This window comes from Temnothorax curvispinosus, unplaced genomic scaffold (assembly GCF_003070985.1).
Source record: "Temnothorax curvispinosus isolate PA1 unplaced genomic scaffold, ASM307098v1 QBEX01001783.1, whole genome shotgun sequence".
Lineage (NCBI taxonomy): Eukaryota > Metazoa > Arthropoda > Insecta > Hymenoptera > Formicidae > Temnothorax > Temnothorax curvispinosus.
In genome coordinates, this window is record NW_020211563.1 from 1 (window position 1) to 12,050 (window position 12,050).

At 42.1% G+C, this 12,050-nt stretch overlaps 1 protein-coding gene across 1 annotated transcript; it reads left to right on the forward strand.

Moving 5' to 3' along the window:
* Positions 1-751: 751 nt before the first annotated feature.
* LOC112468322 (craniofacial development protein 2-like) lies at positions 752-2,176 on the forward strand. The gene has a single exon (XM_025037447.1). The coding sequence runs from the start codon at positions 752-754 to the stop codon at positions 2,174-2,176; it is 1,425 nt and encodes a 474-aa protein (XP_024893215.1).
* The last annotated feature ends 9,874 nt before the right edge of the window (positions 2,177-12,050 follow it).

The following is a 12,050-nucleotide window of genomic DNA, read 5'->3' on the forward strand; positions in this document are numbered from 1 at the left end:
ATGTTGCCATCTCCCACTTATGCTACACCTCTCATGTCTCCTTACAGTGCCAGACTAGAGTCAAGCTCAACAGGGTCTTCTTTCCCCGCTAATTTTTCCAAGCCCGTTCATTTGGCAGTGGTTTCGCTAGATAGTAGATAGGAACAGTGGGAATCTCGTTAATCCATTCATGCGCGTCACTAATTAGATGACGAGGCATTTGGCTACCTTAAGAGAGTGAGTGGTAGCCATCAATGCTAGACAGTGGATTCACGCTCTGGAGATCCGGGTTCAATCCCTAGCAGGTATCACAAATCCTGCGGGGATTTTTTTCCGGGGATCTGGGGCGTGGTCTGGTAGAAGGCGGCGATGGCTACCGGGTGCACGTGTCCCCGGAATTTTCGGGGCACGTCACAAGTCGAACTCCCCTCTCAATGGGGAACTCGCCCTCCACAACCACCGCTTTTCCAGGTGGATGTGTGGAGGAAAGAGGGGGTATCGGCGATACCGTGCGGGGTTGCTGGTCCCCCATCGGACACCTCCCCAGGTGGCGAATAGGGAAAAGCCCGCTAGAAATAGAGGGTACCGGGGAAATAATATACCCGGGGTAGACCAAAAACCAGTAGAGCAACACCGCCGAGCAACAAGCGGAGTTTACGGGTACCGTGAGTGACAAGCATCCTCTAAATAACCTGGCGTAGAAGGCAATGGGAAACCACTACGACTATTATCCCAAGAAAACCACATAAATACGGACAATAGGAGGAATGATATGTCGAGCAATCCGGCTGACCCCCGGCGCCTAGATGGTTCCGGGCCGTCTGGTGTGAAATTGGCAATCGGCCACAGGAGGGTGACCCACCAGGCTTCTTGTGGAAACTGGGCTACTGGTGGTAAACAACCCAAAGTACGACGAAATCAACACATAAAAATAGGCACATGGAATGTCCGCGGTCTGCTACAACCAGGGAAGCGAGAGACAGTGGAATCGGAAATGCAAAGATGCGGAGTAGATATACTGGGCCTGAGTGAAACACATCTCAAAGATAGTGGTCACTTCGAAACTGGTAATGGAAACATGATATTCCTTGCTGGTAACGGTGAAAAGAGCAACAATGGAGTTGGGTTTATTGTTACAAAGAACCTGAAGAACTGTGTACTAAGTTATAAGGCGATTGATGACAGAATAATCAGGATTAGAATTGGTGCCCGCCCGCACACCCTAAACATTGTCCAGGTGTATGCGCCTACAACCGAGTGTACGGAGGAGGAAATCTCTGATTTCTACGCAAAGCTTGAGACAGTCTGCTGTGTGAGACCGAGGAAGGAAACTACCGTCCTGCTGGGCGACTTTAATGCAAAAGTGGGAGAAACTACGCACGATACACACCTTAACCAAACAGTAGGAAAGCACGGTTTGGGAGTCCGCAATGAGAGAGGAGAAATGCTTCTGCAATTCTGCATAGGTAACCAATTCACCATCATGAATACTTGGTTCAAGCAACATCCACGGAAGCTATATACGTGGATGTCACCAGGAGGTGCATACCGAAACCAAATTGACTACGTGTTAATTGACACCAGATGGCGCTCATCCATTACTAATGCCAAGACACTACCCGGGGCGGACTGCGGAAGCGACCATCAGTTGCTGGTTGCGGAGTTTAAAGCCCGGCTCAAAGTCGTCTATAAAGCCAGTAACAACAAAGCACTGCACATGCACGCTGATGCAATATCGCAGTTCAAGCAGGACATGCACACTAGGCTTTTGGGAATGGAGACGGATTCAACAGAATCAGCCAATGATATGTGGGTCAGACTAAAAACAGCCGTAATAGACTCTGCGGAGACCATTGTACAACAACGCAGGGGTCCGCGTAGTAGATCTGACTGGATGAGCCAAAAGACCTGGTCCGCCGTCCTGCGCCGCAGAACATTAAAAGAGAATGGTCTAAGCACTGAAGATGATAGAAGGCACTACCACGAGCTGCACAGAACTGTCCAAAGACTCTGCCGTAAGGACAAAGATGCAGAAGTGGACAGAGTGTGTCAGGAGATCGAGGAGTCATCCAACAAGGCACACACAAAAGACATGTTCTGTAAAGTCAAGTCACTGACAAATGACATTAAGGGGCTACATCCACCTAGAGGCCCGAAAAATAAGTCAAAATTCAGATTTTTTTTCAGAAACTATTAGTGGGAATGAAACGAACTTTGTTTGTACTTAAAGATACATGTTTTGAGAGCTTTAAAAAAAATTTTTATTAAAAAATTTTCAAACACAAAAAAGTTATGGCCGCCGGCAGATGATGAGTTTTTTTTCGACACGTTCGGCGGTGGACATTAGATCTGGAAAACCGCTCGATGGATCGTTTTGAAATTTACACAAAATACGCTGAGAAACATTTAGAGGTCGTTGATGATCGCCGATTTTTAAAATCGATTTTTTAAACAAAATGGCAACAAAATGAAACTCAGGTATGGACAATTTGTGAGAAAATGTATAGTCATTTTTACGTAATTATTAAAAAATAAAGATCGATTTAAAAAAAGGAAGATCGTCAACGACTTCTAAATGTTTCTCAGCGTATTTTGTATGAATTTCAAAACGATCCATCGAGCGGTTTTCCAGATCTGATGTCCACCGCCGAACGTGTCAAAAAAAAACTCATCATCTGCCGGCGGCCATAACTTTTTTGTGTTTGGAAATTTTTTAATAAAAATTATTTTTAAAGCTCTTAAAACATGTATCTTTAAGTACAAACAAAGTTCGTTTCATTCCCACTAATAGTTTCTGAAAAAAAAATATCTGAATTTTGACCTATTTTTCGGGCCTCTAGGTGGATGTAGCCCCTTAAGATCAAGAGCTGGACATTGAAGGATGATACGGGAGCTATCATCACAGATCGATACAAGGTGCTAGAACGATGGAGGGAATACTGCCGAGGTCTGTACGCGGCAACAGAGGATTCAGAAGAACTGAGAATGAGCGAATGCGGCGTGAGGGAACCGGACATTCTTCTTGCGGAGATAGAATGGGCCGTGGCAAGACTGAAACACAAAACTAGCGGAGGCGATAGAGTCACAGCCCAAATGCTGAAGAACCTAGGCCCAGAGGGCACGCACATGCTCCACTTGATCTGCCAGAGGGTCTGGAGTACTGGACGATGGCCGAATGACTGGTCTAAGTCTATACTTGTCTCTCTGCACAAAAAGGGTTCAACCCGCAAATGTGAAAATTACAAAACAATATCACTGTTGTCACATGCTAGTAAGATACTCTTGAGCATAATTAAGGCAAGACCAGAAAATTACATCGACCGGCATATTTCAGAAGAACAGGCTGGTTTCGTCAAAGAAAAAGGCACACGCGAACACGAACAAATCCTTAACGTCCGACAACTGATTGAAAAGAGCAGAGAATTTAATGTGCCATTACTGATGTGTTTCATTGACTATGCCAAGGCGTTCGACTGCGTCAGCTGGAAGAGAATGTTCGAGGTGATGAGAGAGATGGGAGTTCTTGAACACTTGATACTCCTTGTGCAAAACCTGTACCTGGATAGCACATGTAGAGTTTGACTGGAGGATGCCACTTCGGGGCCCTTCAGCGCACGAAGGGGAGTGCGACAGGGCTGCATCTTATCACCGAAGCTTTTTAACCTTTACGGCAAATATATCATGCGCAAAGTGTTGGACGACTAGACGGGGGGGTGTCCGGATAACTAGGAGAAAGATCAGTAATCTCAGGTTCGCGGATGACACCACGATTTTGGGTGCAACCGAAAGCGAGCTGGCGGAGCTGCTTCGTAGGGTGGAGGTCGAGAGTATGCAACTGGGACTTCACATAAACAGAAGCAAGACCAAACTAATGTTCATCGATCGTGCCGGGACTCTGCAGCGCACACACGAGCTCCGTGATTTGGAGGTGGTTTCGAACTTCGTATAACTGGGCTCCGTAATCAGCGATGATGGAAGCTGCGACAGGAAAGTAAGCCGCCGCAGCCAAATGGCAAAGGATGCTATGAGGCGGCTCGGCAAAATCTGGAGGAATCGTGGCATGAGCAGGAAGACCAAGGTCCGACTAGTCCAGTCCCTGGTTTTCTCAGTGTTCCTATATGCTGCTGAGACATGGACACTGAAGGCAAGATTGAGGAGCAGAATAGATGCATTCGAAATGTGGTGCTGGCGGAAAATGCTGGGTGTGCCGTCCAAGGCCCATTGCACAAACGCGTCAATTTTGCAAGAACTTGGAATTCGAACTTGCCTGTCTACGATCTGCCTAAGGCGTATTCTGAGGTTCTTCGGGCACATCTCCAGACGCGAGCCGGACAACTTGGAGAGACTTATGATCGTTGGTCAGGTCGAGGGAAAAAGAGGCAGAGGCCGATCCCCGACCAGATGGGGCAATGCCGTCAGAAAGACCACACAGGGACCCATCCACGAGGCGATGCGCCGAGGACAGGGAATCATGGCGACAGATGGTCCACGATTCATGTGGTCACGATCCTCAGTAATGAGCGACCGACTTAGATGATGATATAAGGACATATATATTTAAATAGGATTTAAAAAATTGTTATATATCTTTAAATGTTATTTTTTAAGCGTGCCATTGTATTATAAGAGTGGACTTCACACGATATAACTGATACAAAAATTGTGTCGCTCCGAGACAGCGTCGCGCGAGAATAGCGCGAAACAGTGTCGTGTCTTTTTGATGCCGTTCTTATAACACTGTTTGTTAAATTTTAAATACAAAAAACAGATCACATCGAATGCTATCTATCGGATACTTTGAGATGCAATATTCTGATCTGATCATATATAATCTTATATGACTATATAATTTCATATACAATTATATTATTTTCAGTTTAAATTATAAGGTATGTTTGCAAAATAATACGATTAAGGGGTAACACCACTGTAGCGTCCGGAGAAAACAGCCTAATTTTGATATTTTTTAAAGGGAATATAGTGAATGGAATACAAAATCGGTTTAAAGGCCTTTATTGTACATACTTTAAAGTGTGTTCACAATTTTTTTTAATTTCTTTTTTTTACAAAATGGCGGCACCAGAGCTCAGCAAAGGAAGCCTCTTCGTATTTTGTGGCCGGAAAGATTTCTCCTCCAATTTTTGACCTAGTTTTAAAATGAAACTATTGTTTAAAAATGAAACGTTTTGTTCAAACGTGCACCATTTTTACAAAAAATGATATTTTTTAATTTCCGTACGTCTTTCCCGAGCTAATCTTATATAAAACTAAAAAATTTTTGGTTTTTTGTTCCAGGTCAAAAATTGGAGGAGAAATCTTTCCGGCCGCAAAATACGAAGAAGCTTCCTTTGCTGAGCTCTGGCGCCGCCATTTTGTAAAAAAAAAATTAAAAAAAATTGTGAACACACTTTAAAGTATATACAATAAAGGCCTTTAAATCGATTTTGTATTCCATTCACTATATTCCCTTAAAAAAATGTCAAAATTAAGCTGTTTTCTCCGGACGCTACAGTGGTGTTACCCCTTAATATATTTGTTTATAAGAACTATAATATATATTGTATAACAGTTTATTTCACGAATTATTACTGGTAATTTCACTGTTTACAAAATTATTTAATAAAAATTAATATGTCAATTAAAAAAATTAAGTTCTTATGCAAAATTAGAAAAAAAAAGAAAACTTAAAATAACATATAAGCAATGAGAAGTGCCGTTTTCGGTCGAAGCGGATCTTAATGCTTAATAATATTTCACAATTAATTATTATTAAATACATGTTTTAGTTTTTTAAATTGGCACCGCGTGCCAATATGGACTTTGTCGGACTTAAAACGCAATTGTGTAAACTAAAACTAAAAATAATATATTTTATATTAATTTGATATTGTCAAGTAAAATAATATACTAGAAGAATATTTATAACAGTTATACAAATTTATATGGATAGATTCATTATAGATTATATATTCATATATGATTATCTTTAACCTTATAAATATACTTTTACATGATCACACATGATAATATACTAGTATATAAAACCATATATACTATATAAAATTATACTTAAAAAGATTTAGCCATATAATATTGTTCAAGATTATATTTCCATTTCTTATGTGACCATCATCATCATCTAAGTCCTTGACATCTTGGCAGATGTGTGGTGACTATGCTTGTCCTTCCATGTTTCTGATAGCGTCCCTAATAGTGGTGCGCCATCTGTCCCGGTTGATGGTGGCCCTCACTGCCTCCTCCATGTTGGTATTAAGGAGCTGTTTAACTGTATCGGTCCATCGGGTTGGTGAGCGACCTCGTCGTCGCTTCCTTTCCGGCTTCCCCTGGACTATCAGGTGTTCGATAGTATTGCTGCAATTTATGTGTCCGAAGAACTTGAGGATGCGGCTGTACACGTAGCTGGACAGTCTTTGGGGCGGATTTATTTCTGCCAGTATAGACACGTTTGTTCTCCTCGCTGTCCAAGGGATTCGCAGCATCCTTCGCCAGCACCACATCTCAAACGCATCCACATGTCGTCGGTCGGCTGCTCGTAGCTCCATGTTTCGGAGGCGTAATGAAATACCGAGAACACCAATGTTCTGACCAAATTGATTTTGGTTTGACGTGTGATGTTAGGGCTTTTCCATACCTTGGTTAGTTGGGACATTGCCACTCTTCCCAGCTAGATACGCCTGCGAATCTCCTCCCCGCAGTCTCCCCGGTTATTTATTAGTGCGCCCAGATATACAAATTTATCGACTACCTCGAAACGATCAATGCGTGATGTGCCAGGGAAGTTATCATGTTCCCGGTCGACTATCATGATTTTTGTCTTGGTGTTATTTATGCGAAATCCATAATCTAAACTGATGTTATTAAGCCTATCCAGGAGTGCAAGGAGCTCCTCTTTGCTCCTCGCGACCAACAGCGTGTCGTCCGCATATCTAAGATTCGAGATCCTTTCACCGCCTATGGTCACGCCACCATTCCAGTCCTCCAACACCTGCCTCATTATATATTCACTGTAGATGTTGTACAGAAGTGGTGAGAGTATGCAGCCTTGTCTGACCCCTTTTCTGATTACACTCTTTCCAGAGGTGGTACTCTCGAGTCTTACGACAGCTGTGCTATTTTCGTATAGATTTTTAATTAAATATATGAGGTGCAGCGAAAAGCCCATTTCCCTAAGAATGGGCCACAGTAGGTGCCACTTGACGTTATCGAACGCCTTTTCATAATCCACAAAACACAAGAACATGGGTATATAGTACTCTCTAGCTTTTTCGATCAGCTGTCGCAGATTCAAGATCTGCTCTCTTGTACCTCGGCCACTGACAAAGCCAGCCTGCTCTGGGGCAATCTGTCGGTTGGCAAACGGCTGCAGTCGGCTATGTATAATGTGTAGCAGGATTTTGCTGGCATGCGTGATGAGTGCTATTAGTCGATAATTCTCGCACTTGCAGGTTGGGCCCTTCTTATGGAGTGGAACTATTATGGTGGTGGTCCACTCTTTGGGCCATACTGTGGTGGTCCACACTCTTTGGCAAATGCGATGAAGAATTCCCGTTCCGGTAGATCCCATTGCCTTGAGTACCTCTGCTGTTATATAGTCTATACCAGCAGACTTGTTATTAGCCAGTCTTCCAACAGCTCTTTCCACCTCCTCTATCAAGATGTGTGGCTCCTGTTCATATTCTTCCCGCCCACTGGCCACCACCAGCTCATCCTCCGCATACAATCTCTCACAATATCTTCTCCACGTCTCTATTATGCTGTCGATTTCCGTGACCGGGACGCCGTTCTCGTCAGAGATAATCCATGTGCGGGGTTTGAATTTCCGCGTGATCTGTTTGATTTTGTGGAACACGTCTTTCGATTGAAATCGATTTGCATGAAGTTGGATGTCCGCACAGATATCGTTTAGGAAGTTATTTTTATCCCTTCGACAGTTTGTTTGGATGGACGACGATAACCTGCGGTATTCGTCTACCGCTTCGGTGTTATTTAAGCCGGTTGCTAGTAATTTTCTTCTTTCCTTTATTATCTTGAAGGTATTGGCCGAAATCCAGTCACGGTTTTTTGCTCGATCTTTTGGTTGTTGTTCAGTTAGAGATGTCTCGATGACGCCCTTGAGTCGGTTCCACAGATCATCTGGGTCGGTCATCAATCATGTCGATCGATGCTATTTCGTGATTAAGTCTGTTAAGGAAAGCTCCTTGGTCAGTAACTGGCGGTAGTTTGGCCTTTATTGCGGCTCCTTTACACCTTTTCATTCTTACTCTAAGTTTGAAAGCCAGTAGCTTGTGGTCCGAGCCACAATCAGCCCCGGGGAGTGTCTTTGCTGAGAGTATGGCCGATCTCCATCGATTGTTGATCAAAATATAATCGATTTGGTTTTTGGTACGGTTATCTGGTGACGTCCAGGTGTATTGTTTTCTTATATGTTGTTTGAAGACTGTATTGGCAATTGTAAAGTTATTATTAATGCAGAACTGGATAAGCCTGTCACCTCTTTCGTTTCGAGTTCCTATACCGTATCTTCCAACTGCGTTGCGAATGTGGTTATCGTTATCGGTGCGTCCCACTTTGGCGTTCCAGTCCCCCATGATTACTGTGATTTCTCGGTTAGAGGTTTTCTCAATGGTTGCTTGCAGAGAGCTATAAAAGTTGTCTATATCTTCTGCATCCGCGTCGGCCGTCGGTGCGTAGACCTGGATGAAGTTCAGTACGCAAGGTGCTGCCTTGATGCGAACAGATATTATACGATCGCTGACAGTGTCATAGCCAAGGACGGAACCAACCAGCCCGCTGGGTATCACAAAAGCCACACCGTTGCGGCTTGTGTCGTCAGATCCGGAGAAGTAGACCGCATGACTGTTGCTTAGGAAGTGACCCCTCCCTCGCCAGTGAGTCTCAGAGATTCCTGCCATCCTCACATTACACCTCATGAGTTCCCTCTTCACTATATCCAGCTTTCCTACTTGTCGAAGTCCTCGAACATTCCAGGTTGCCAGTCGGCATTCAGCACGACCACTGAATTTTTCGTCATCTCTGGTCGCATATTTCGCATGTGGTGCCCAGTGGTCCACACCCCCATGCCCGGTAGTCAATTTTCCACTGTCTACCCCGGACGCAAGACAGCGCCGATCGTCAGTCGGGTCGCCAGACAAACTAGATTCATTTGTCGACATTTGCATAGTGACCATATATATATATGTGACCATATATAATTATATATTTACTAATATGAACAAATAAGAGGTATTTTTTTCCGAGTATATAATCATATATGGTTATATACAGCCATATATAATTATATATTCTCATATATATATACGGCCATATAATATTGTTTAAGATTATATTTTCCATTTTTTATATAATTATATATAATCATATTTCTACCAATATAAACTAATATAAACTAATATAAATAAATAAGTGGTTTTTTCCCGGGTTTTTATATAACGCTATATAAAGTTATATAGGGGAGACCGGGGCTAAACCGCCAGCGGGGTTGAACCGCCAAATCAAATATCTCGGAACCTGTACATTATGCGAACTCGCTATTAACATTATAAACTCTGCTTATAGTACCCATGTAACCAACGGAGTTTCGGCAGGTTACCTGCCGTGTTATGATTTTTACGAGGGCAAACGTGTTTTCGGAAGGTGAAAGTGAAATTTTCTGCGCGTAAAAATATTGTAATATCGGCAATAACATTTGCTCTCCAAATCTCGAGGTACGTGATTATAAAGAGTAATGCATGCAAAACACGAATCCAGTGTAGTTTTTTCATTATCGTTTATGTCTAATATTTCGTGGGCGATCAAACCTGAAACTTATGTTTGGGGCTTATCCGCCAGTAAGCACCCGGGGCTGGTCCGCCAGTCTCATCACTGTGGCGCGCCGGGCGCACGACTTCAGTTCACGGCAATTTCAGGTTAGGTTTCCCTTGAGCGTGATTCTGTCTTCCCTTGCACGTGCGTCAGTTTGTATAGGAGGGAAATGGTACGCACGTATCGTCGCAAAGCGGGTGTTTTGGCCGACCGAAAAGATGGCGGACCGTTGTTTTCGAGATTGCTCGCGCTCACGGCACGTCGGCGAGATACGGCAAGACGTCGTCGTCGTCGTCGTCGTCGTCGTCGTCGTCGTCGTCGTCGTCGTCGTTCGCTCGTCAGGATCTGTATTCACGTGCCTAAATTGTTTTATGGAATAGGTAAAACAATTATTTTTTAATAACGTTTTGCATAAAAATTTATAATAAATTTTTATATTTTTCTCTTAAAAAACAATTATTAAAATGTATCCTATCATTTTTCAGGATTAGATGTACGTATATGTATTGAAAATGCAGTGTGGCGGATTAGCCCCGGGGGGTGGCGGTTCAACCCCGGCATTTTTGAGATTTCAATTTTTGCACCGTTGTCGTTTTTGCTCTATACCGGTTAAACAAAGCAACGTAGATAAAAATTTCCTAAATAAATTTTGTAGCTAAAGGTTCACTCTTTACAGTGGTATACAATATTTAACTTAAATGATTTATTTTGTTGTTAAAAATCGGCACCGAAAAAAAACTGGCGGTTTAACCCCGGTCTCCCCTATACTTCCATATAAATCTTATATGTATCCATACATGAGTGCATATATGATCTATTGTTCATATCTAGTCATATTTAAAATTATATATGCCCATATATAATGACATATGGACCCATATATTTATATATATAAAGGAAGATGTCCCGACCGACCAACCGACCGACCGACCGTTCGCACTTTATTCGCAGAACATAAACATTTAAAAATTTTTTTATTTCTGTCACAGTAGTATTCTACAATAGTTCATGATTTCCGCATTATTCAATAAGTTCATTTGTGACATCAAAGGAACAAACTATTGCCATCTCGGTTTTTACTCTCAACATGTAGCTCTCAAAATACGAACAGCCTTCGAGCTTGGCGAGCTGATATCCGAGAGTAAAATAACGTTGCGAGTAGATCTTGAAAAGTTCGCTCGCCGCGAGCTGCGATTCATTCTCCGTTAGGTACTCTCCAGGAATATGTCCATTTGCGAGAATCAATCTCGAGAGCTACTCTCGAGAGTTTTACTCGCAGGTGGACACGCACCATTAAAGTTATTCTAACATAAACAAAAGTTAAAGTAAAGCTTTGTAAACCTCGTAAACTTTGACATGCAAAATAATTAAATTTACTAATATTAAATGTTTCTATTACACATAATTCAAGCTAAACTAATTAATATTATCTAAAGCGTAAGACGCTACGGCAATGCCTATGCAATACTGTGCTACCTGTTACGTTTACGCGAGCGCGTTACTTCTGTAATAACTTACGATAATTCACTCATTTACGCGGAGTAAATTATTGTAAGTTACTACAAAATCCCGTTTACGCGAAGGAAAATCCCGTTTACGCGAAGGAATTATCGTAAGTTTAGTATGTGCTCGCTCTAATACTTTTTCGCCGCAGTGTATAACATCTGTCGCTCGACGTTTGTCGCGCCGCGCCGCGCCCCGCTCGCCGCTCGTCTCTCGACCCCCACCGGGCCTGCCTCTATCGCTCCTTGTGCGCTCATTCGCTCAGACGTTTTATTTAATAACTGGTTATAAACTAACCAAACTGGTTATTAACTATTGCGAATTTTGCAAAATGGTACAATACTTTTCTTTTCAGTTTGATCCAATTTACCCCCCTTATTTGGCTGTATACTTTTATATCTAACACCCTGTATATGATCATATGAGAAATGGAAAATATAATCTTAAACAATATTATATGGCCATATATGAGAGTATATAATTATATATGGCCATATATAACCATATATGATTATATACTCGAGAAAAATATCTCTTATTTGTTCATATTAGTAAATATATAATTATATATGGTCATATAAGAAATGGAAATATAATCTTGAACAATATTGTATGGCTAAATCTCTTTAAGTATAACTTTATATAGTTATATATGATTTTATATACTAGTATATTATCATATAACGGCTCTGTAATTAATCAACCAAAAAACTCGACAAAGGCAA